At 45.6% G+C, this 27319-nt stretch overlaps 1 protein-coding gene across 5 annotated transcripts in view; it reads right to left on the bottom strand.

Annotated features, from left to right (window-relative positions):
* NFYC (nuclear transcription factor Y subunit gamma) overlaps window positions 1-27319 on the bottom strand; it is a 111481-nt gene that overhangs the window by 54352 nt on the left and 29810 nt on the right. For all 5 annotated transcript variants that reach the window (XM_085648028.1, XM_085648029.1, XM_085648030.1 and 2 more), the window contains exon 2: window positions 14614-14723. In XM_085648028.1, the coding sequence (XP_085504154.1) occupies window positions 14614-14715 (102 nt within the window). In that variant the 5' untranslated portion in view covers window positions 14716-14723. The remainder of the gene's footprint in view (window positions 1-14613; window positions 14724-27319) is intronic.

Raw genomic sequence — 27319 nt, 5'->3', positions numbered from 1 at the left:
TGGACACTGGGCTGCCCGATAGCGTGGGTGAGTAGTCCCTTATTGAGGACTTGGTGGACGAGGAAGATGACGTTGATGGTGACCTCCGATCCCGGCGACGATTACGAGCCCGTGATCCGGCTGAACGCCCCTCCCGCCTGGGGGAGCGCGATCTGCGTCGCCGGCTCTCAGGTGACTTCGCACGTGCTGGCCTGGGAGGGCTTGCTCTGTCCACTGCCTCCACCAACCGTTGCAGCGGAGAGTCATGCACTTGGCTGACATATTCCCGCAGTCTCCTTGTAGCCCCTGAGTCCTGCCAATGATGTGCTGGCAGCAGCCATCTGGGCAACAGTCGTACCGCAGAAATGGTCCCTTGAGTCTGAGGGGAAGACCTGCGGAGTTGGCTGGCAGACTCATGGAATTGCCGGTCGTGGAGATGTCCCTGAGCGTGAGGAGGCATGGCGCGAAGCCGACTCCGTCACCAGGACCACCGACCTGTCCGAGGCCTGTCGCAACGTCGAGCGTGGTCTTGACGTCGATCTGTGGCTTCGCCTTCTTTCTCGCCGGGACTCTCCTCCGACGTCGAACGACGCCTCGATGTGGACCGGCGGCCATGTTCAGCAGGTGAAGAATGCTGCCTCGACGTCGATCGGCAGTGTGAAGCCGACAACGGAGGCCCTCTCTCCCTCGACGCCGAACGCCGTCTCGATGCCGGCGGAGATGCTGCCACTCTCTACGTCGACGTGGATGGTACTCTCGATCGCCGCCTGGATGACGACGGCGGAGGTTCCCTGCTCCTAGACGCCGATCGTCGTCGAGATGACGGCGGAGGTTCTCTGCTCCTCGACGCCGATCGTCGCCTGGTTGACGACGGCGGAGGTTCCCTGCTCCTCGACGCCGATCGTCGCCGGGTTGACGACGGCGGAGGGGTGGTGTCTCTCTACGCCGATCGTTGCCGGGTTGACGACGGCGGAGAGGCTCTGGCTCTCGACGCCGATCGCCGCCGAGTGGACGATGGCGGTCTAGACTTCGACGTCGACGACGTACCTGCTCTCGACGGCGAGCCCGCTGTCGAAGGTCTCTTCATGGAAACATGACCTACCGGAAGATCTTTTCTCAGCGCCGGTCCCGACGCTGAGGTGGAAGGACAAGAGGACTTGCTTCTAGAAGTATCTCTAGGCCTCTTGGAGCCCTTCCTCACCGGAGATCGTCCTCTGGATGGTTGTGCCAGGCCATAAATGCGAATTCGCTCCCTGTCCTTCAAGTTCTCTTGGACAGGCTCTGGCAGTGAGGACATGTCTTGGAATCATGATCCTCCGGTAGACACAGGATACAGACCCTATGAGAGTCAGTCCTGGCCTTCTTCTTGCCACAAGAAGGGCAAGGATCGAAAAGAGATGGCATTTTAAGGTTGAAAAAATGCCCAAAACTGCCTAAAAAAGACAGCCTCCTACTTCTTTAGATGTAAAACGTCGAAGTAAGGGAAAAAACAGTTGGAAAACAGACAATATTTTCTGACAAACTCAGAAAAAAGTGGAGCTCTGTTGCCAGGATCCTTCCAGAAGGAGCGGGAATGAACAACTGACCTAACTGCCACCCCTGAGACATGATGGGAAGTTGGGGGTCAGGTGTGCCTTAAAAGGCACGGTGTCAGTTTTTTGCTATGCAGCTATTAGTTAGCTTTTCAGTCTTTTTAGACTGGGTATTTGCAATGCAGCCTGGGGAGCTTCCTATGCTTTCAGTGATTTATAAGAATTTCTGCTGTTTTCTGAGCATTAAAACAGTTTCTAAACAAGTTAGAATGTTTCTCGTGTTTATAATGCTATTTTTTTATGTATAGTGGAAATTCCTTACAGCATGTTTCAGCTCTAGTGTTTATTGGCTGCAGTTGCTTGTGTATACATATAGGTATATATGTATGGATATATATATATATATATATATATATATATATATATGGGGCACATATAATACACTGTTTCCGGGATCCCGCGCATGGGCGGGAATATTCTAATGCTTATGACTTTGATGAGGATCCCCTGGAAGAGAAGAACAAGTTAATGCTTTTTCTGGTGGATACAGTATCTGCCTGTGGATTCCTCACCTTTTGAATTACCCATGCATCAGCGTTCCACAAACTTTCACGCCATCGTAGCCATAAGACCTAGTCGGCGTGCGGACGTCAGTTCCACCCATTTTTTTCCATGCCCTCGAGGTGAACCAACAACATTTTACAAGCATACACAGTATAAAACAAATGTACAAATATACACAGTATATGGCAAAGAAGAAAAGCTAAAATCAAATCAATTCCTAACAGCAAACAATATGAATGGGAAAACGACAATGTCATACAGAGAATACTTTTTTCGGTATACGTAGGTGGACAACGGGGAGGAGGGTGGGTCAGTAGGGAATCCACTGGCAGATACTGTATCCACCAGAAAAAGCATTACGGAAGGTAAGTAACTTGTTCTTCTGATTGATACATCTGCCTGTGGATTCCTCACCTTTTGAAATGAATCCCACAGCAGTCCCGCTCCCGGAGGGGAGTGTCCACCTACTCACACCAAGTAGTCCTGCAGCACAGATTGTGCAAAATGGCCATCCCTCCTCACCTCAGAATCCGAGCAATAATGCTTTGCGAAAGTGTGGAGGGAGGCCCATGTTGCAGCCTTACAAATGTCCACCACAGGGACACCTCTAGCCAAAGCAGATGTAGAAGACTTTGCTCTAGTAGATGTAACTCGATACCTTCAGGCGGCTCCTTCTTGGCCAGGGCGTAGCAGATCTCGATACACAAGATGATCCACCTAGAAAGAGTCCTCTTGTGGATGGCTTTGCCCTTTATCTTCCCAACATAACCAACGAAGAGCTGATCGTCCAACATATAGCTCTTGTCCTATCCAAGAAGAAGCTGACCGACCTCCGAGGGTCCAGGCAGTGAAGTCTCTCCTCTTCTTTGGAAGGGGGAGGATAGAAGGTAGGCAATGTGATACTGTCCCTGGTGGAAAGGAGAAACCACCTTAGGCAGGAAAGCAGCCTTGGTCCTAAGAACCATCTTGTCTGCATGGATAGTGGTAAAAGGAGGCTTAGAACCAAGAGCCTGCAACTCATTTACCCTGCTGGCCGAGGTGATAGCCACCAGAAAAATAGTCTTCTAAGAAAGCAGCCTCAAAACTATGGAGAGGCTCAAAAGGAGACCCCATTAGAAATTTAAGTACCAAATTGAAATCCCACGGAGGCATTATGAAGGGAGTGGGAGGAAACCTATATGTGAGGCCCTTAATGAAACTCATGACAATGGGGGACAAAGATGGCTGGTCCGGCATACATGGAAGGCCAACAAGTAGTCCTTAACAGTCGCCACAGCACAACCTTGCTGGGCCAAGGAAAGTGAAAAATTAAGTACATCTGATGAATGGGCCTTCAAAGGATCAATGGACCTCTCTCAACACCACTTTACAAATCTGGCCCATTTAGAGGAATAAACAGACTTGGTAACATCCACCACCTTCAGCTGGAGAGAGAAAGAGCTCAGGTTGCCCCGTTCAATCTCCAGGATAGAAGATGCAGGCTCTGGAGATGGGGGTGTAGAACCTGCCCCCGTGAAAGGAAGCCTGCACTCAGAGGGAGGCAGAGGGTGCAATGAGAGGCCCTCTTGGCCAATCCGGGGCAATCAATATAACTTGGGCCTGGTCTTGGCGAATCTTCCTCAGAACCAGAGGAATCAAGGGTATGGGAGGAAACGCAAAGAAGAAGCTCCAATTCAGTTGAAACGAGCTCCCAATGCCCCCTGCATTGGATAAAGGAGAACGACAGGGAGTGCGCGTTCTTGTGAATGGCAAACAAGTCCACCCAAGGAAACCCCACAACCTGAAGATGCGGCAAATCACCTCTGGTTAAAGCTGCCACTCGTGGTCGGCCGAGTACTGCCGACAGACTGTCCCGCACACACATTCAGCACCCCGGCCAGATGATTTGCCATCACACAAATCTGTTGGCCCTGAACCCAGGACCGGAGCCGCAGGGCCTGTCTTCATTATAGGACTAGGCAGTGTAAGAGGTGTGGTCATGGCAATGGAGCAACTCCAGTTTATAAAAAGATCAGCTCAAGCAGCCCGAAGGTCTTCCAATTTGAGTGTTTACCCCTGCCTTGTTCCAGCTGTAAAGGAGAGGCTTCCACTTCAGATATGCCTTTGGCAAGCACCCACTGAAGTAGATACATAGCCCACTTTGAAAGCTTCTCACTCGACCAAGAAAGAAGGAGGACCCAGTGCGGTCATGAAGAAAAAAAAAAAAGAAGAAAAACGTGTGTGTTTGAGCAGCGATTGGCGAAAGACTATGTCCTCGAGTATTGTGGCCGAGAACTTCCATGTGGGGAATGCGGAAGGACAATCTGCTGTAACAGAAATATATGAAACTAAAAAGCTAAGTGATCAGTGTGAGGTGCAAAAATGACTCCTAGGTTCAATTAAGGACACCACTGACAAACATAAAACGACTTTGTGTCAATGTGCAGCATATTCACTCTAAATGGTATACCAGCTCAAACCTACAATGCAAACCCTGAGCCAAGGCTGATTACCCTACTCCAAATACCTACCCTCTCCATTTGGGCTGCAATCTAGACAAATCCACCATTGTTAAACGAGTCTCTTGTAAAAGGACTATACGATTATATGGGATGGCTTTGTTTTCATGAACATACAAGTTGTTAGGATTTAGGACCCTTCTGGTTCATTTTTTACAGCTCCTTTGTATTTAGAATAGTAACTTAACTTACTTTGAATTACATTCATAGCCTAATTTCTTATGATTGTATGGGACTTTTCTTGGTGACTCGCAGAAAACCGGATGCTGCAAATACAGGGGGGCAGGGAGCAAGTGTTGCAGACTAGCTTCTCCGACAACTATTCATCTCCTGAAATAGATGCAGAGGAAAGCATTGACGAGAGTCACTGGAGAAAGGCTGCTCCAGCCATCGCATCCGGCTGCTCCATGTGGCACTGTATAATCGATGGACTGCCATGTCTCGACTGTCTACGGCTCAGCCACTGCAGTGTTCATTATCTGGGCCATCTTGGGTGCGGAGTAGGAGAATTACGGGGACAGACTGAGCCTGCTTGGTGGATGTTTCCACCCAGTCACAGGCTTCCTCGGGGCTAGTAAAAAAGTGTGCGCGCTGGTCCTCAGATATTGGCAGTTTAGCTGTAAACAACATAGCGCATTTCAAACCAATATTCCGATGTTCCTTCTTGACGTGGAGAAAGGATGCCCTCTGGCACTGGACTGCCAGCGCATAATATGGAAAAAACATCACCTTGGCATTATCTTAACAGATGGTACCCTTGTCACAGGCCGCTGCCAGGACAGCGTCTTGATCCCAGTAAATCAACCGTCTCAACAGCAGACGTCTGTGTGGAACGCCCAGAGGCGGGCTGGTCAGGGACTGTGCACCCGTTCAATGCCAACGTGCAGGGAAAGTGTAGCAGGGGCAATGTCCTGTTTTAACCAATGCTCCAGGAATGTCACAGAATCCTACCCTTCTGTATTTTCCAGAAGACCGATGATGCGGTTATGGCGGGAGCGACCTGCCGCATGCCCTTGTGCTTTCCGTTATGTGCAGTCGCTCCGTAAATGATTTAGTTTATTGGGTGGCTGCACTAAACAGAGGACCGGAACTCAGCTACGGTTTGTGAGTTGGTGTTAAGCTTCCCTGATTTTGTCAAAGAAAAATCGCCAAATCATTAATGAAGGAGTCAAATTTGGCTTCAAAAGCCTCCCTAGACACTTCAATTACTGCAAGTATTTTGTCCAGCTTATCCAGAACAGACTCCTCGGCTGGGGGTTAAATTTAGACTCCATCAGGTTGCACTGCATTATGATGGGTGGTTATAGGAAGTGCGCCACAGAGAGAAATAGACTGTGCACTGCTGCCATATGAGCCAAAGAAAACTGTGGTGTTCAGGGTCCAGCACCTCAATAAAGGGTAATGCAGAACAGCAACAAACGAGACCTGACACACCTACGTCTGGTACAACACTGCTATCACAGAGGAACAAGCAGTCTCTGGGCCTCCAGGTACATATCAGAGGTTTTCACATGCTAAGTACCAAATGCTGAGATTAAAATTCTTTGTCATTCAAAGCAGCAAACGCTGAGAGCCCTGCTTCAACAAAAATAAACCATGGAGGTTGCAGTATGGAGATCAAAAATTATTGTGGCAGAATACTTCATAAGCTGATCCCCCTTGAGCGGCCAACGGTAATCTAGCAAAATCTTGAATTGGTGCTAGATTCTTACACCTGGAGAAGGGCAACAACATAGTCCAACGATGTTAGGGGCCTGTTCGATCTCTGGCCCATGAGAATTGACTTTAATAAGGTGGGAGAGATCATGGGGAGATACAGCTAACTGGAACCACCGGGCACAAAGCACATCTCTTTCCCAAGGATTTCGCTTAATATAGTGAGGAATTAATTCTTGCACATCGAAGTCCCCACACCCCTCGAGGGTCGGGCCTTCAATGGAGAAAGGGGGTGTGGGAGGAGAGAATTTGCGTATACAATGCCGATGCCGCAGACTCATCTGCAAGTGCACGCATTATAGAGCCTTTGCGTAATGTCCTGGGCTGTTGCAGGTATAATCTCTGTTGGTGAATACAATTCCCTGGGGCCCCATCGGGTGGCGATCAGCACAAATAATTCAGAGGGTCCAAGTGACAACCTGACTCCCTCGAGCGCAGGCTGCCCGGCTCAGCAACACCGGCCCCCAAGCAGTAACTGTCACCACCGTGTCCAATGCAGCCCACCAGCCCGGGATGCGAAGTGTTCCTCCCTGCTGCTCACCAGTGGTCCAGTCTGGTAGCAGGCCACAGTCTGTCAAGGCAAAAGCGTGTGGCATTGTGTGAATTAGGCGCGCCTAAGTGCGGACCAAGAGGCCGCGAGGCTCAGTCACAGGGTGAAGAGGTCTACAAAACTCCCGTTCTGCAGCCACAGGTGCAGCACTGTGTACTAATAGTGCCCGGGGGCATCCAGACTGTGCGGATGTACACTGATGGCTGCGGGACTGGGAGAGCTCGTCTGAAGCGAATCTTCCATGTTTGGCTGTCAAACCACGCCCTCAAACATGCACAACTATAACAAAGTGGTCCTCCAAGAAATAAATGTGTACAGTGGCTTTTTTTATTTGTTCTTTTCATCAAGTCTCCATAGATGGACTTAGGAGAAAACTTCGACATGCGCAAGCAATATTATTTTCCATAGCTGAACATTCTAGTAAGTACATTGGTTGTGTAATGTATTTTTAGGTGTCGCCAGAGCCAGCACATGCGCGGCACTGGCAAGACATAGTAAGCGGGGTTTTCGAAGTGCTACCACATGCTTTTGCTGGTCTAGCGCTTGCGTGCGCAGTCGCCAGCTTTTAGCGTGATTACTTTTGCTGCACCACTCATGTGCTTGCCGTCGCACGCCTGCGCGCACCTCTTCTTTCACTTTTGCCATCTTTCTAGCTGGTCCCTTGATCATTGGTCCAATTAGTGATAAAATATTAATGGGCTCAGCCTCCGACACACAGATAAGTCTGTTTCATGGCATCTTTCCAACATGCAGCCATGCCCCCACCTCTCTTCCACCCCCCCCCGTGCCCCCTTCTCCGATTTGAGTCTTGCTCAAGTAGGCTCCCATAACCACCACTCACTCTCCGACAAACGCAGGCAGACTCTCACAAAAACAAAAGGCAGCCGCTTGTTTAACGCAGATCAGCTTTCGCATTTACATTTGTGATCGATTTTTAATCAACATTCTATGCACATTTGAGGATTGCTCCTATTTACATATCAACATGTTGAAAAATTCGCCACGTCACATATATTAAGGAAGCTAAAGTCACCCCTGTGAAAGTCCTTAGTTCACATATTTTTTAGGTTTCAATTTAAAGGTTTTGGTAAGTATGAGTCAGACTTTCAGTGCATATTCCTCCTGCGAGGGAAAGTCTTCGATATTTTTCACCGAAAGTGTGATACTCTTGAACAACAGAAAAGTAAAAGCACGATCCCACTTCTAGCTTTCTAAGGCACCATGGCCTCTCGTTTATTATGCGTGAATCAGTGAATGAATAAATGCATGAATGAAAAAGACAAACTAAATCAAAGGTGGCGCTGAAAGTGCTCCAACTGCGACATGATGCAGCCAGCACCTCAAAATTGAAGGGAAGCTGGAGGTCTTACAAGCAAATGAAAAATCACATCATGGGATCTGGAAGGACCATTCGAAGCCTCAAAAGCGAGCCCCTGAAGTAGAACATAGCTGACAACTGTCCCCGTGTTATAAAGGTCACGGTATGAGTGCCAACCACACATTGGGTTCTGGGACTTGCAGTTTTGCTACTCTTCTTGTAACAGAAGCACAGCATAAGACCCTGCAGTCTCTGTATTTCAGCTGTGTAGTCTAGTCACCCTTCAGAGGACCCCCTTCACTATATAACCTATGTGTAGATGTAGGATGCTGGAATATGATAGGCCCTCATGTTATTTCGCATGGATGGCGGAGGCCCATTATTTAGTGTTACCCTATTCCTTTTTCAGTACAAGTCACAGTCCACAGACATAATTGGCAGCTAGGGAAAGAATAATTCAGATATTTGGTCACCATTCTTCAATCTCGCAGTTTCACATGTGATACAATAGTAACAATTGGCGCATGCATCCCTTAAGGGTATTCTTTTTTACAATTTCGAATTAATGAGGGTCCACAAGAGATTCTCCATCGTCTGCATCTAAATTTGGAAGTAGTAATCACAAGGACTTAATAAGATTGAAAGCCACGTGATGGAAGAAGTGATGTTGTTTCTGGGACATATATTAACCACATCTGCCTGGTCAGCTCTTTCAAAAATATTGACCAATGCCATTCACTCAGTTGCCTCCTGAAGATAGGCAGAAGGCAGTTTGCTCTCTGTGATTGGCTCGGCCATTTGGAACCCCTCCCAAAAAGTAGAAACGCATGGGAGAAATCCTAAAACAGATTTTCTGAGCAGCCAATGAACTGGGAATGTCAAAATGGCCGTTGCACAGTCAGTTACATGTCAGGAAACACAAGACTGTCTCCATTTCACCTACTGCTGTGTCTACACTCTGTATTCACAATCTAATATCCTTTGGCCTCCAATCAGAGTCCCAGGAAAATCTACCTCAAATCACCCTACAATTCTTTGGGAATCATTGGGTGGATTATCCCCCAAGCAAATAACACCGTTTCTATGTACCACCGCGTACTAACCTAAGATACCAAATTGTGTGTGCGTCTGAGGATGTTCTTTCTCCTTTTCATTTCCTCCTTTTGTAAAGGTTATTCTATCAATAAGATCTTTGCACAAGGGTACTGTGGGTGAGGCGAAAGGACAGCAAAGCGTTGGAGGGTGCATTCCAAAACAATCGGCGCAAATTCCAGGCAGAGTAGGACAAATGTTATAGCCTCCTTGATTTCCTCTTATTATTGCATCACGATTAAAGGACAGTAGATCGATGGGTCTGCTACTGGCAGAGGTCACAGAGTCAGAGTTGAAATGTGTGAGTTTCAGTTTTGAAACAAAAATAATGCAATTGTTATTTTTTCAAAACCCAACCAATGGATGAGAGTCCATTTTGTCATCTGATCTTTATTTGTAAAAAAAAATTCTGACTTAAGGGGATTCTGTAACGATTGGTGTTCACAAAGCATCCTTCAACAAGTGTTGGCATAGCCAATAGGTCTCGCCTTTGGGACCTTACAAGTGTTTAGCCATGCAACAGCTGATGTTGTTGCACCAAGGATATTGTGCTGCATAACTAAATACTTATAAGGTCCCAAAAGCGAGACCTATTGGCTATGCCAATGCTGGTTGTAATATGCTACAAAACACCCGGGAGACCACTTTGTAATCCATCAAAACTTTCTACAAATCATTTTTGAAATTTGCCTCTGGAGATGTGCCAAAGCATTCACACATGCCAAATTATTTTGGAAATGCAAAAAAGGTCCACCTGATGAGTCCGGTAGAATTGCAAGCTTTGCGACAAGTTCAGCAAGTAGCATGCAAGCATTATGGTTCAGAACGGAGAATTCAGCCTGTAGAAATAGTGTGGTATGTGATGCTTTCATTTATTTTCTTTAAGTAAAAGGTCTGTTCTTCAAATGATTTGATGTAGGTATGGACTGTTACAATCAGTGTGCATTTAAATGGAAATTAAATGTCCTCCTGTCAGTAGGTGCACGTGTGTCTGCATGTGGTATGGCTATACTAAACAAAAACCTTTGTGACTTAATTTATAAAAGGTTTAATACAGAATGTTTGGCAGTACGTACTCCTAATGCTCCGTTACATAATGAGACCATGCAAAAAAAAAAAAAACTTCACATATGATATGCAGGGATGGTTTAGTGATAAATTACATTGGTGGACCACAGTTCCCTTCTTCGGCTCTGCTTTGTCTTTCTTCTTTTGTCAGGTGTCGGGAATCGGACTTCCTGGTGTCAGGGTGCCACCTAAATACTGAATTTAGGAGTGTTAAGGGGTGTGAAGAGTAGTAAACAATGGGTTACTTACCCTTGGGGTCACTAAACCCCCTGTATGACCACTTTCTATGGGGGTGGGCATAACCTTGCCCCAGTGTTCAAAATTCCACCAAAAACAAAATGGTGGAATCCTTTCGAGTAGTACATCAGGCAGACCACCTTAGCGGTGCGGCTGGCCTGGTAGTGCAACACGCCTTCTTTCATAGCTAATTTCCTATCTGTCCTGGTACCAAATTGGCCTCAGAGCAGGGAGTGTCATCTCTTAAGTCTGAGGTAAGCCAGGGTCGCATATCAAAGGCTTTGAAGTCCCTAGCCTTGGTATGCAGATTCAATAGCCATCCTGCTGGAAGTGTGAAAACCTCCCTCTGGAACAACCCGTTTCTGACATCAGAGAGCACAGGCTTGCACCTGCAAGGAGTCAAAAACATTTCTGTGATGGCAGGCTGGATGATACCAAGCACACTATGAGGCTGATAGATTTTGAGGGGCACCTCTAAGGTGCCCTCTGTGAGCAGGTTTTAATAAATACACTACTGCCATTAGTACAGATTTACTAAGACAGCATGTAGCTGGGGAATTCGTAATGATCAGTGCCCACTATATATACTTAAGATGGCTTCCCTGTTCACTTGTACTATCTAGCAATAGAACTAGACAGCCCAGAGGTATATCTGCTCATGCAGATATGTCCGCACATGCTGCCTGCTTTAGGGCTATAACGCATGCTGTAGGGGTGACATATTGCATGCAGTGTCTGTTGGAATGGCAAACAGGGTGTGGGCCATATCACGTTTGTTTGCACCATTTCAAGCAGCCTTCAATGGCAGTCTGCATGAGTTTGGTGGTGGGTCCCCTAGGGTGGAACAATGCAGGCTGAAGTCCTTCGGGACCCTTCTTTAGTACCCATGCCCTATGTACCAGGGGTTGCATTAACTAGGGACTTACAGAGAAGCTAAAGGGCTTGCCAGCTGGGGAACAAATGTGCTGGGGACCTAGTTAGAAGGAACCCAGTGCACTTCAGTTAAAATTGCATCACATACCAGGCAAAAAGTGGGGTTGACCATGTCAGAGAGGGGAACTGTTCTACACTGTGAATTTGTTTATACTGACAAAGTAGAAAAAGAACACTTAAAAACATTCTCTTCATTATTCTGGAAAACAGTTCAGAATAGACTTGTAAGTATGGATGTTTTAAAGGCAGCGATGTTGCAAGTGCAGAGCATTTTGTCTAAACCTGCCTTTTTCAATCTATGATGGGTAATAGTGAGCTTGTCTCAAAGTGAAAACTTATTCTAAGCAAGAAGCTGAAAAACACTAGAGTATATTAATGTGCAAAGATTAAAACTTGCAACCCAAATACAGACAAACACCTGCATACCTTTAGCAATTTAGCACTCAGTACATGGACAGGAATCAAGCTTATTTTGTTATGGTGTCTGCTCGTGAAGTAAGGTATATTTAATCTATAAAAAGACGTGTTAACTTTTTTCAATATTTGACATTTCTTTAAAAGCATCTACAAAATTACGTATATAGTTTTAGTACAAGTTAAGTTAAGTACACGTTAAGCACTGTAGGGACTATTGTACTCGTAGTTCACAGTAAAAATTGATACTTGTATAGCGCACTACTCACCCGCAAGGGTCTCAAGGCGCTTGTACGAATACCGCTGTGGAACCCATCCTGGCTTTCCCTGTGAGGCGTCCACTTCTGGGCACCCCCAAGGTGGAGGCCAGGCATCCTTAGCGTTGTGGGGGCCGTTGTGGAGATTAAGCAAGCTATTGCCCAGAGTTGCAGAGTGGGACTCCATGATTAGAATGGCACCGAGGTGAGAATTATCAGGTCCATGGAATTTTTGAGCCAAAGACCCGCCGAGGTGGGGAATTGAACCCTGGTCCCGGGCTAGATCTCTGCAACAGGGTCTGCCGCTCTAATCATTGAGCCACACTTCTCCACAGTAAGAGTGGACTAAAAAGATTGGGCTTCGGCATGTGCTAGAATAGACCAGACGCATATTGCTCCTTTACATGGAGCAGATCCCTACAGGTCTCCAGATCCAGCACGCGAAAGAACTAGAACTCCATGTGTTAACTGGCAAATTGAGAGCGACATCACCCTTTTCTAAACAATAAATAGATAATGCATATAAAATAGCAACTTTACCCAATGTTTATTTCACAAGCAACCTTTTATCAAGGGGGACACAGCATCGAGCATGAGTACTCTAACATTTTCCCAGGGGCTGAGTGTGAGTGTGAGTGTGTGTGTGTGTGTGTGTGTGTGTGTGTGTGTGTGTGTGTGTGTGTGTGGACAGGCATGGTGCACTGTGAAGCTTTTAGCCATGGTAGTAGGAGACTTGACATTTAATCTTGGCTTGACCACTTTGCCAAAATATGCAGGTTATGAACTCTGCATTTAAAGTCTGGGCATTTCTTTGGTGACAGTAGTCCTGAGTCTCACAATCAGAACCTCTCTCACACCAGTCGCTGTTTAATGGGCATGATGTGAACTATGGAATCAGAAATCATGATTTTTACTATTCTGGCCTCCCTTCCGACTAATTAATTGGGTACCCTTGGCAATCAGTTTTGAACCTTTTTCAACAGAGGCTGAAAAAACGAGATCAAACAAAACACTGGTAGTTCGTACGTAATAAGGAACCAGTGAAATGAACCACTCACCAAAATGTGAATCAAGGAGTCCTATATTGTAGGGTGCTCTTCTTTTACCCAATTGTTTGATCTTGGTCAAATCATGCCCTTCCTATGTCTTTGTCCTTTTAACTGCCACACTGTGATAAGTGGTTCTTGGACTCTCAAGCCCACAACTATCCAAGTCTTCATGTGGTTTCTGTCAGACACCCAAACTATAACCTTATATGCCAAGAATTAAAGGCCAAGCATTAAGGTTTGAAGCAAAGGGAACGAGACATCTCCAATAGCTGACTTGCAATGCAAAACTAGAACATTTGGACTAGTCGAAATTATTTGATCCTATGCAAAAGATGTTTCACCTTTCCACATCACGTTAGAGCACTTTGAAGTACACGAGTTCAGGATGTGCGTTGTACACAAACTAGGAGTGGGCACAAATGTATTGCACATCTCATGAAGGAATACAAAGATTCAAGGATTTACTAAATATGTAGCACACAAACAGCTCATGGCTGTCCATCAATAAACAATTAAATTCTATGTAATAACTCCTTAATTCTGCAGGATGCAGTCTGACGTCATAACCACAGCTCTTAAAGAACACCCACCGATTCCAGTATGGCAAAGTGCAGGTGTTGGAATTCCTGCGCTGTGTCCAGAGAATACACCAACATCAATTCTTCTTCCGATTCCAAATTATGAAGAAACATTTTCACATACTCGCTGCTTGGTTTCAACGATTCAGAAGACACTTTGCTAAGAACACTGCCGCTCGATTCCATATTAATTGTTACACAGACTTGTATGCTGATCCACCTGAAGTCGTTGTTCGATATTCCAACTACTAACGGAGGAAGAACCAATAGGAGTTACTTCCACATTCTCGCAGTGCAAAATAAGTTGTTCCCTATGTTACAGTGCCAGGGGCACTTTCCATGGGCTGACAAAGTGAACGCAAGGCTGAGTAGACCAAGTAAAACAAATTGGCAATAGCAAGGTATCAAAAGGTCCTGGTGGCAGTAAATTTGATGACATCGGAGAGCCAGAGCAGTGGCAAAACTAACCTAAAATAACAAATTAACTAAAAGGCGTACAACATCTCCGCACGTGCGCTTAACTATGTTTGGTACTGTATAACAGCTTAAGTACTGTTGGTCGGACTACAAATAGGCAGTAAAACTCAATTATGAGCCGTATTCACACAGTTTTAAGGGGAACTTAACTCCCATTTTATGTATGGAAGGGTACTTCAAAAGGCAGACAGTATGCAAGTTAGTGATCAAACCGAAGCAGCTTGAAACAAGACAGAACGGAAATGATCTAAAGAACGTATATGTTACTGTGGGGAGCAGCATAGTGACTTTGCTACACCATTTGATTATGAATGGAAAAGTATTAAAAGGGACCCACTGCTTCCAACTTACCACTGTTAGGCTGCGGATCTCATCCATCACCCGGGGCCAGAAGGCCTGTAGTGACTGCTGGGCTTCGCCACTGCCGCCAACGCAGAACCCGTCGGTAGACATTGTGATAACTGCAAAACAAACCAGATATAAATATCCAAGTCAGACAAGAGTATGATATGAGCAAATGTCACATTGCAACTCCTGAGCAGCAGAAACAAACCAGGTTGACATGGAAAAGAGGCAACCTGCCAAAATGAAGAGCATCATTGTTCCTATCAAGGTACGCCTGCCCAGTCTTTCTCGTGCATAATCACACCGTCAAAAGATAGTTTCAATTTAAATAACTCGCCAGCAACTTGGTGGCAGGGTCCCTGGAAGATATGACCACCAGTCTCGGCCTTTGTTATACAATGTGAGCCAAGTAAGAAGGGCAATTTCTGATCAAAAAATATCTCCGGATGCAAAAATACTCTTAAATGTGCAATATTTCTTGAATAGGAAAAATCTGTATGGCAGTGCTTCTAGCTTAGTGGTATCCACCATAAGGAGAGAAATAAAAAACAAATCCACACTACTGCCAAGCTTTTTTTAAATGCGTTGAAGGAAAAATACTGCGTTTGAAGCGGTTGCATCTCACTTCCAGTGCCAATGATCATTGACCTTCTACGGTGAACATTCATTCACCCAATACTGAAACCATTAAAGCAAAAATGTAAAACCTCACACATCTAAGGAATTATCGAAGTGTCTAGTTATCAACAAGTTCAATATATATGATGTTTTATGCACACAAAAAATAAGGATTTTGCAACTTCTGAAGCTTTAAACTACAGTAGAACCGTACACCTAAGCTGGTAAAATATGTAAATGCAGGACACACCGTGGCTGCTGCTGAGGTGTACTGTGGCCAGTACAGCATATGTCAATATTGGATCATTTCAGAAGTGCTTCCTGAGAAATACATTCAAAAGCCATCTGTTCATGCCCACATATCATGAAACATTTTTAAAATACTCAATTACCCTCAATTTAAAATAATTTCGGACTCAAATAGAGCAGCAGCTAAACAAACAGAGTAGATACTGAATGCCGTCGCCAATCTGGTGCCAGTTAAAAAAAGTTTAGAACCAACCCCGCTGCACTTTTAAGGAAAATGAAACCGCAATGCCGAAGGGCAGGAAAATGTTTGGAGATTCAAGTACTATGAAATTGAAAAAGTTATAAAAGCCTCATTTAGAGGTACAAGAAACTTATAATTGAGGAAAAAGCTACATTCTATACTGAAAAAATTACTCTTGCCGCCAACTCACCCAAAGAGCTTTTTAAAACTGTACAATCGCTCATAAACCCTCACCACCCATGCGGTCACCCCCCCACCCCAGTCAGTTAATCTGGCCAAATTCTTTAAAGACAAGCTGAAAGCTGTATATAGTTAATTTGATATGATCAGACCCTCACAAGATGGTGACGAAGAGTCTCACACTAGGGATAGCAATAAGGTTAAGCTCTGTAACTTCCCCTTTCAAACTGTTGAGCAGGCTGTTGAATTCATTAGACTAACTAAATGAGTAAGCTCCTTCTACACATCTAAAGCCACACAGGATTTAGTCTACAAAACAGTGCCAGCTTTGACGACCTTATGCAATATAATCATCAAGGAGGGACTTTTTCCCGAAAAATAGAAGAAAAAAAGCCTTGGTCCGTCCACTTTAAAAAAAAAAAAAAAAATTAAAGGCCTCAATAGATCCCATGATACAACAGGCATTGGCATAGCCAATAGGTCTCACCTTTGGGACCTTATTAGTGTTTAGCCATGCAACAGTTGATGTTGTTGCACCAAGGATATTGTGCTGCATAACTAACTACTTATAAGGTCCCAAAAGCGAGACCTATTGGCTATGCCAATGCTTGTTTTTCCTTTACTCATTTGACTGTGGGTATAAACGCTGCACCTCCGCTTGATTCACAGTAACTCCCGACTCTGACAAGGGGACAGACCCAGTGCTGGGGGAGGGCCACCCGGGACGGAGAGGCGGACGTAGCCAGACGGGTGTAGTGTCTGGAGAGAATCCGAGACACTGACTTGTATCGTAATTGGACTTGTGTGCTCTTTAGTGGATCTGTGAGATTCAAGTACTTTCATTCTTAAAAAGACAGACACAGGGGTAAACATGAGACTGTCGGTTGGTTCTCAGTGCTGAGCACAAGCACCCGCACACGACCTCCCTTAGAAGACTGACAGCGACCCCTCGCTGCTCTCTGGGAGTCAAGTGGCTGTATTGGTCCCGGTTTGCAGCACCATGGTAGGAGGGGCCACAGGAAATCTGTGACAAATGACCTCCAACCCCACCGTTGCGACCCAGTCACCGCTGCCTGCCCCATGGTGCACCCCCACCAACGGGGTCAGATATTGAAAGGCAACTTTTCACAGTGAAATATCAATTTGGAGCATCGGCCGTATACGTAATTGTACCATTTATATAGCGCCTACTACCCCCGACAAGGCGTCAAAGTGCTCTTCGGCGAGTAGCAGGCTAAGTCTGGGATGGTCAATGGGCTTGGCGTGACTTTTCTTAAGTAGTCCTGATAAGCAACTAGTCACAGTCATCCTAGTAAAGTGACAACACAGTAACATTAGTGTACTCTACAGAATTCCAGAGTTGCCTTTCTAAACAAGAGCAACACTATATCACAAATAATGTGGCAAAAGGCAGAACAAAATTAAAAGCGGGATTAATGAGAGCAGCGCGACACATGGCAGAACTAAAAACAAGCTGGCTCCGTGGACCCGACAGGGGGAGGGAAAGTGAAAGCCGAGATGCGCGTGCTGTGTAACGCAAGCCTCCAGGGACAGGAGATGTGCACGCGTACGGCGTGCACATCTCCTGTCTGTACGCATGCACATCTTCTGTCCGCTCGCGCCACCTCTTTTCTCCCTTCACTAGAGAACCCGGCAACTATAGATCTCGACAAGGCAAGCAGCACGCAAGCGCTGCATCGCCAGGCGAGACTTCGAAACGTAGACACTACATGTAAATCGTTTTTTTCCGTTTTTCAATCCGAGATAAAACCCAAACTCTAATTCGTGGTGAAAATATAGTACAATAGCAGCACACAGACACTTTCTTCCTTGAAAAAACGACGAATGGTAGGATTCCATCGTTAGATACAGTAAAATAATGAGAGCAACAGAAAGGATTACTACCATAATAAAGCGAGATGGACTCAGTGTTGACATGAAAAGAAGGCTCTTGGCAGATGGTCCAACGCCTTTAAAAAAAAATCCAGGTCAAAGAACGAGAAAGGCACTTCCAATAGGCGACGGGGTTGTATCCAGGGGAGGGAAGAGGGCTCTCTTGGAGGGGGAGGGTAGGAACAGAGAAGATGCAAGCGGTAAAACTCCATAATTGATACGTTTTATTCTGGCACTGCAATAGCGTGCACATTCTTTCAGAAAGACATGCTTCGGTATAGATCGAACTAAACTCGAGCTGCTGAGTGTAAGTGGTATTAATAAGTGTACATTATCTCACACACGTAACTCAACATGACTAGTCGGGCTAAGGCAGCTGCATTTTCTAGGAAGCCACGTTCAGAGCGGGTACAACAAGCGATCTGTCCCTCCGATGACCCGCCCTCTCTCCCGCACAGGCGCCTGCAGAGCCCCCACTGCTCCCCAGTCCACTTTCACTTTCGTCCTTTACGAAAGCTTTGTCTTTAGGGGGCCATATGTTTGAAACACATGGCCCCATAAAGATAAGAAAAGCTTTTACCACAGACGTAAAGGAACCGAGCCAGTCCAACTGGGACGGCTCTAAAAGAGAAAAGTGTACGTCACTAGACGCTCTTTTCCAATGGCTGGCCACAGTTTAGCATAAACGGTGATGCCAGCCAATGGAAAAGAGGGGCAGGGCTTACAGCCCACTAGAGAAATCTCCTCTAACTCATTAAATCTCGCCAGCGAGACTGCGCACGTCTACGCAGTCTACGCCAGGCGAGACCTAAAAAAATTACCGACCGCTCTCTCAATTACCCTGCGAAGTTTATTGAAAACCATCTTAATGAAACGCTGCTAGACTACCTTGAAGAAAATGAAATTCTGAATGATGCACAGTTTGGTTTTAGGCCACATAATATTACTGAGACTTCACTGAGTCTCAGAAGAAATAAGATCTACCATGGATGAGGGTGGGTAGGCTGTGAACATCCTTTTTAGGTCTCGCCTAGCGTTGCAGCGCGCATGCGCTGCTCGCTCTGCGAGACATATTGTGAGAGAGTACTACAAGAAATGAGTAAAAAGTTCCTAAGTGGGTCACAGAACACAGTAAGAGTTTGTGACATCACGTTGATCGGTTGTCCTCCCAGGAGGAGGGCATTCCTCCTTTCGGAACTAGGGCCCTCACATACCCAGCAAGCTAGGTGTCATGCTTCATCATATGGGCCTGCTCCTCGTCGGGTCGGGGCTGCAATACCAGACTGGCACCCATAAAGGGGCTCTTTACCGGAGATCTTTTGTTCCTTGCCGTTTAGGTGCCATGGGTGTGAGGGGCCTAGTCTGTGTAGATGTAATGGTGGATGTGCAAGCTAAAACAGGGGAGGGAATACTCTAAATAAACTTTATTCTGGAAGGATACTAGCCTGGTTAAAATAAGGATTAGGAGAGGCGACTATCTGGCTATAATGTGTCAAAAAAGCGCTCTACTCCTAGATGGTCAACATGTTTCTCGCCTAGCAGAGGTATTGATACTCTGCCAGTAAAAGTATGGCATCCCTGCTGAGAAGTATTGATACTGCATTTGCAATGCAATAAGTCTCGCATTTGCGAGACTGAGCTACTGGCATGGCAATGTCATGGTTCACTGTATCAAAGGCTGATGTAAGATACAACAAGCATTTGCAATGCAATAGGTCTCGCATTTGCAAAATTTTAAACTATTGGCATTGTAAATGACAAACCTTTTATCTATGTGTTGGTTTTGAAAACATAAATAAAAGACATTGTCATTTACAATGCCAATAGTTTAAAATGTTGCACTTGCAAGACCTATTGCATTGTAAATGCTTGTTGTAACTTACAGCAGCCTTTGATACTGTGAAGCGTGACATTTTGATAAACCAGCTGGCAGAAATCAGGATTTCTGGATTAGCCCTGAATCTCCTTGCATCATTTCTAGAATGTCACACACAAAGGGTGGCCCTTGGGGAACTTAAATCAAAATCATTTACCCTACTGTGCAGGGTTCCTCGGGGGTCATCCTTCAGGCCAACACTTTTTAATATTTACATCGCTCTTTTAGGTAAGCGTATCCGTTCTTTTGGCTTCGCCACAGTTGCATATGCTGATGATACACAAATTGTGGTATAGATTTCCAGCAATGTGACTGAGGCTGCGGACCTATTTAATAGATGTAGGCGAGCTATAGATAACTGGGCGAGATACAAACTGTTTAAAACTGAACTCCCAAAAACAAAAGTTCTGTTAGAGTTGGAATATCTCAAAAGTTCAGATGTTACTTTTCTAAGAGATCCCTGTGGTCTGCCATGGCCGGGTCAGCAAATGTCTGAGTTTAGTTCATTCAACTGGTGTTCTCTAGAACAGGCTGCGCCAGTACCTAATTTTTTCTGTTGTATTTTTTTTTTTTTTTTCAGACCAATTTGCTTTGCTTCCGCAAGCATGTAAAGTCCTGGTTGTTCTCCTCCCCCTCTTTATACCTGGGTGGTCAAATTGCCTGCTATTAGTGTTTTTGGATTGGGTGTTTAACTATGCTAGCGCCAAGACACTCTATGGCATTCGCACACTCTCGAAGTTTGTAAATCAAAATCTGAGTGAGACAAAGTGGAAGCCCATGACTCGAGCTTAAGACAGAGAATAGCGTTCACATCCGCATTTAGTTTACACTTACAATGAAAATCAGGGAGTGAACACGATGAGTACACTGCCAGTGAAGAGCATGTAACTGAATGGTAATAAATGAAAAGACAGACACCTACAAAAACAAAGAAGGGCAGATGTATTGTGTTAACTGAGGGGGTGAGGTAGAGGTTGAGGAAGCATGGCTAAAACAGAGGAGCATTAATACCTCTATATGAATATGTACACAGGTTATGTAAAATGCGTACTGACATTATAAACACAGCAGTGTTGATTTAACATCTGTATACTGTGCTCTCCACCACTGGATAATGATGTGCTTTAATTAAAATAAACTGGAGAGATACAATCAACCAGGAACAGTAAACCACTGAATGATCATGGAAAATAAGCGTTGGCAAAGCCAATAAACCTGAAGTTGGCTACAGACATTTGTCTTGCCTAATGGGAATGGCTTTTGCAAAACTGCACAAGGGGACTACTTTGAGTGAACGTGCACACAGTACAGAAAAATGTACATATCTAAACTTATACCATTCATTTATAATTTACACAACACAGTGCATTCAACTCAGTAGCCACAATACGTTAACTTTAACTTGCACCTTCTCCATGGAGTGCGTATACTCTTATATTATCCCATACCATTTAAAAATAATAGTATTTACAACAGTTATCGTATCGTAAATCAAATGTTTTTTGAGAACACAGTGCATGGTAGAATAGAGAGGTATCGTATGCCATTCTACATAACTGCCTGGCCTTCCAAGGCTGCTGACATGCAAATATCTATGGTGGTGGCAAGGGAGAGGGTAGTGGTGGTGTATTCAGTAGTGGGATGGAAGCACAGGGGCCTTGCAGTTATGTATCTTTGGACTTGGTGGCGGTAACTGAGGAGGCGAGTGCAAGTGTTCCTCTGAGTGTTAAAGCGGTTTCTTTGCAACAGTACGGAGTTCTGGTGGCTTGGCAACAATTCCCACATTGTCGGCATGAATGAAAAGTTGTTGCTGATCAACCTAGAGATCTGCTAGTCTCAAGTTTTGTTCCCTCCAAGATTTGAGACATTGGTGTCAGGGGCTTCTTAGACTTTGGTTTTGATGTCGCAATGTGTTTGGTCTTGGATGTCAACTTCTGATCTGAAGTGACTGTGTACAATGTGTGTTGAGGTGTCAAAGGTTTCGACCTAGAGAGCGACTGAATCTTTGGTGCCAGAGGGGCTCGGAGCTTTTGATGTGGAAGATGGCTTGTTGGCACACCGTGGCGTTTTTAGAGCAGGATGGGGGTCAGCGCACTTTACTGTGCTCTATACCAAGCAGGTTTGGAGAGTGTGTTTCAAGGCCTTCAACATTTCCAGCTTTGGCTCTGGGCTCGACGCCCAACTCTTGTGGGAACAATGCTCGGTCTCTGCAGCTGGTCTTTTGAGGGCTGAAGACTGACCTGCTGGCACCAGAGAGGCACGGTGCGTACATTTTGTCTCGGATATAAGAAATTGCACTGGCAGCAATCTTTTCCTAATAGTTCATAGAACATCTCTACTTCTTCTTGCTGAATTTGGCCAGATGGATCTGCCTCTTTCCCTCCTGAGCCTTTTGAATATCCTTTATGTCTTGTACATCCTCAATTTCGAAGGTATCAGTCCATGAGGCTTGTACGTTGAATTTCATAACGTTGGTGCTTGACCCTGCGGAGGTTTAGGGGCCTTTTTAGGTCTCGCCTGGCGTTGCTATAGTTAACGATATATTTCAGAAGGACGCTTTAAACCCTGCCCCGTTTCCGATAGGTCCGCGTCGTACTTTATGCTAATCGCAGCCTCGCGATTAGCTATGTCATTTCGGTTACCGCCCTGTGGACATTAAGGCCAGCCCATCCGGACAAGCGCACGCCATCTTGGTTTCTGAGCGTCATCACTGACCTCAGAGAGGAGTTGTGCTGGGATTGGCTCCAGCTGGGGGGGGGGGGGTTGCCCGGCAACAAGGGGCTTGTCACAAAGAGGAGCCACATTGAGTGGAGGAGTTGCGAGACGTCACCAAGCAACCCGACCGCGTCCCCCGATCAGCTGCTACCCACCTGGAGAATCAGAACACACCGCGCTACCAAGGTAAACATCCGGACCGGAGTCCTGGGAGCGGGAGTGTGTGGTTGCCTCAGGCGGGGTACAGGCTGCGGTCTAACAGTCATAGCGTAACAGCTAGGGGCCTGGGGCAGTCTACACACCGTACCTCGGTGTTATAGGGGCTCATAATTTACATAAACAGCGGGACTGCGAGTATTTGCATCTTTAGTATCGGGCCTGCCCTGTGATTATCAGCATACTTAGTAGCGGACCAGCGAGGGGCATTGCACAAGTTAAACAGTGGTAAAAGAAGCTCAGCAGGCACTTGCTGCCACTGTCCGTTTGCTACTCCCCCAGCGCCGAAGTCGGCAGACAGCCTCAAGCACAAGCCCCCCCCCCCCCCACCACAATCACCCACTGCTGTCTGCCGCCACAACCCCGCGGTCCTGAGCCCCACCCACTTTTTTTTATTACTTTAATAAGCATGGCGCCCACTTCACAAACACCATAAAAGGCATTGTCATTTAAAATGCCAATAGCTCCAAAACTCGCAGTTGCGAGACCTATTGCATTGTAAATGCTTGTTATTTTTGGCAGAAAAACACAAGAATTGTCTCACAGGGTGACTCATGTTCAGAGGAAAGGCACAGGTTGCATGCGCAGTGGCAGTCAGACTAGGCATATTTAACATTTCACAGAGTACAGAAGTGAAAAGGAGTGGTCTCCATGCCTCAGTCCTTGGAGCATTTCTGAGAAATATATTGAGGTGTCAAAAGTTCATGGCTATGCAGCCCTGTTGAGGATTCTAGGCAATAGGGGGTAATTTGATCAATGCAAGTAATCCCTGTCCTTCTGTAGAGTTGCTGGACCTAACTGAAAACCTGTGAGGTTTTCTGCTGGTTTCTATACTTCAACTTCGGAGCAGGGACCCCAGCGGACGAGTTCGATGGAGATAGAAAACAATGTAAGGAGAAGCTGTTGTGCTGATGCATCTCGGTACAACTTCCTAACGTACAGGCCCAACACTAGATGGCAGAGGTCCGCAGGGCATATGTATCTACAGCCAGACATGTTACAAAGACATTTTAATTAATATAAATATATACAATCCGGTCTCAGACACTTTCATTAAACACACTCTCTGGATGGTGCATCAGTCATGTCATTTGAGATGACTGATTGAGGAGTCGGTGAGGGACCCCTCATTGGGAACAAACGGAGGAAAAAATTATTTTACTGTGCGAGTGAAGATCCACGGATCCACCATGGTGCTCAATGCTGCCCCCAAACCCTTGAGCAAATTTTCGGAAAATCAGCAGATCCAAGCCAAAAATTTTAAAAAAGCACATTCTCACAGAACCAGAGAACTACTCATACAGCCAAGTGCACCACTGACAACCACTTACACACCTAGCCACCCACACACACAGCAACTCTCAACTCAGAAACCCAGAAAATCACTCCCATACGGACACACACACAGATGCACTTATACATTCACTTAGAGAACCGCTCACACAGGCCACCCATACAGCCACTGTATTAAATGTGTTTTGTATTGAATGTGTGCCTTTGGTTGGGGGCAGAGCCGCTTGCGACATAGCCGACAGACCCCTTAATTGGCAATGGATACACAGATCTGAAATTAGAAAAAAATATTTTTTTAAAACAGAGACCAGTGTTTGGGGAAATTGGTTGGTTCTGAAAACAACCTTTGTTTATGGTGTGTAGCTGATAATTACACATAGAACAGGATGCAGTCTTAAAATGCGGAGGAACACCCTGTTGCCTGTGAAAAGGATTCTGCCATTTCGATGTATTCCATCCATGTTGAAGGGCAAGTTGCTTTGGCATATAACGCCCATGTTGTGGCCTCTGAGAAATGCAGAGACAGCTTTGACAAGTTTCCTAGTTCTCTATCTGCGGACAAAATGGGCTGACCACTGCAACTTCAGTCTTTAACAGCATGTGGGGAAAAGCGTCATTAATTTAGGAAAGGTATTTTTCATTAGGATTTCCAGTACTACCCCAGTAATTGTCCTTCAGTCATTGTGCACTGTGGCGGCAATCACGAGGTCTGGATGTTGGCAATCTGCAATGTTTTCAACCAAAGGCCGTAATCGATGCCACTTTAACCCCCATTGGCAAACCCAAGTATTATCTACATTAGATAAACCTAGGTCCCTGTCAATGTCACCTTTTCTTTAACTCTTGTTGGCCCAAAACACTAAAGTATGGCCAACAATTCAGACTGACCATCTTGAAGACAAGCAAGAGTAGCAGACAGGAAAAGGATGCAGCAGAACGAGGTAGTTTTGAAGATGAAGAGGCAGCTAAAATGAAGGCCAGCAAGTAAAAACAACAACAAAAAACGTTTGATTGGTGGTGGTGATGATGTGCAGGGAAATAAAATTAGACAGCGACTTTAAGAAAAAAAGAAACTACATCTGTGATCGGCTTAGTATTTTTTTATTTTTGGCACGTTGTTTGGGATATGCTTGTAATTGTTAACAGTCAACCACACCTGTTATATGTGAAGCTAGTATACTGTTTAGAGAAAGTCAGTGAGCTTTTCACCTAATGGTATGCAGAGACTATTGGAAACATGTTTACTATGAAACAGAGCTGTAAGAGTATCGGGGGAAGGGAACAAAAGAGACTGCAGTGTGAAACTGAAAAGCAGACAAGTGTACAAAAATTGCTCAGAAGGGAGTGCAAGTCTTGCAATTGACAATCTTACAAATGAAATATAAATGAAAAGCATTAACACCATATTGTTTAATGCTTATAAATGCCTCAGTGTAGATCTGCCACGGATTCACAAGGGGGGCTGTGGTGAGCACAACCATGCATCCGCAGATCTGCGAAAAACCTACTAAATTGGGCTTCTTTAAAGGAAACATGGAAAGGGATAAAAAAAAAAGTGCCCAGTTAGGAGTGGTATAACAAGAACAAAAGATGAGGAAGTCTGATTTGCCAACTACAGGAGCAAGAGCACATTGGGAAGGGTATCCATTTTAGTTACTTTTCTACTGATTGTGGAGAAGGATTGCCATAGTTCTGAATTAATATTTGATGTGGAAAACAAGATGCCGTTCCTCATCAGCCATGCGCAAGGCTACAATGAAGAAAACGCTCTCCCTAGCAAGTGGGTTGTGTCCGGACAACAGTGGATCCTTTACTCTATTTCCCCAATCTATGACCTCTGTGTGAGGATGGATAGGGTGGTAAGCTCCTCCACTCTGTGCCCCTGCTAAACAAATTGAATATGTGGGGCAGGATATCTCGGATCAGAGCCTGCTGACCTTGGGTCTGAAGTTTGGGAGAAGCGTAGGCCAACCGTTCAGACCAAGCTACTTTCAGCCCCATTGCTGGAGGACAGGCTCCTTGAGAAAACCCTGGCTACTCGACTGTCATAATACTTTGAACAGAACAAGGATACTGAATTTAAGAGCAGTGGAATGGAAGGCAATGGTGGTGGTCTGAGTCCATTGTACCCCAACTGCGAGTGGGCGAACGCAGATACCTGTAAACAAGAGTTGCTCTGAGTGGAACACTCCTATATGGTTGTCGAACGGAGGATAGTGACAGACGCTACTGCGAGGGCAGACTTGAGCGAACTTCACAAAGAGGTGGTCTTGACTGAGAAACTTTGTTGCCTGGATTGGTCAGCTTACAATGCCAGCACACACTCGGGTGCAGTTAAGTTGGGCCTACTACTGACCTGGATTCTTTCAGTGGACCAGCGAGGATGCTTAATTCTTGCTCTTCGCAATGAGGGTGGCAGAGTGTATTCCTAACAGGCTATCAGACACTATAGCGATTTTTATAATCGCCTATACAGAGCCCCCCTGTTGAGACATCGTAAACTTCACAATCTTTCCTGGCAGCGCTTGACTTTCCTACAGTCCTGGACGATCTAACCAAGGAGATGGAAGGCCCCACAAGAAACAAAAGCCGCACTCAAAAACAAGGCTTCAGGTACAACTCAAGGCTTTCATTGCCTACCTATCAAATCTTTTTTTTTTTTGCACTTCGTAGTAATCCACTAATCCGAGTTCGAGCCCAGTCAGCCATATGGTTCGTTTTTTTTTTTTTTTTTACAGCCTCCAAAGGCTTGTAGCAGGCATGAGGTATGTGCCAGATCCAATCGTAATCTGTAGAGGGACCAAACAGTGCTGCCCACTCTTGCCCTTACTGTTCGATTTAGCCATAGAGCCCCTTGCGGACAGAGTGCAGCAGGAGGGCAGAGCATGGGGTATCCCTCACCCTGCTAGCCTGCAGGCCACATCACATTATGCCGACAATGTTCTTTATGTGAAAGATGCCAGAGAGGGTGTTGAATCAATAAAGAGTTTGAGTACTTCAGGAAAGACTCAAGCCTCATGGTTAATGAGAGCTAGTCTTACTTCCGCTCCCGATGTCCCGATACTCCCCCCAGTAGCCTTGCTGAGAAACAATCAACTTCAATGGAAAAGCACTATGTTCAGATACTTGGGCATTAACGTCTTTTCCATGGATGAAGACCATTGCGATGGTAACAGGACAAGCACTGTAACCACCTTGAGGACCCAAGTGGCCTTTTGAGTATGCTCCCACCGTCTATCATGGGCAGCAGTGGCTTTCCAGCTGTTAGTGGGAGTGGCACTGGCAGAAACCAGGACAACCACTGCGCCTGGTCATTACTAAAATATACACTCTGGCTCTCCCTAAGACGCATGGGCCCAGAGAGGGGTCCCAACTGGTCGAGGTGGTGGTGTGCTAACTAATCAGACTTTGTGCACTTACCGAACGTAGAA

This window comes from Triturus cristatus, chromosome 3_2 (genome assembly GCF_964204655.1).
Source record: "Triturus cristatus chromosome 3_2, aTriCri1.1, whole genome shotgun sequence".
Lineage (NCBI taxonomy): Eukaryota > Metazoa > Chordata > Amphibia > Caudata > Salamandridae > Triturus > Triturus cristatus.
This window is presented reverse-complemented; position numbering and strand designations above follow the sequence as displayed.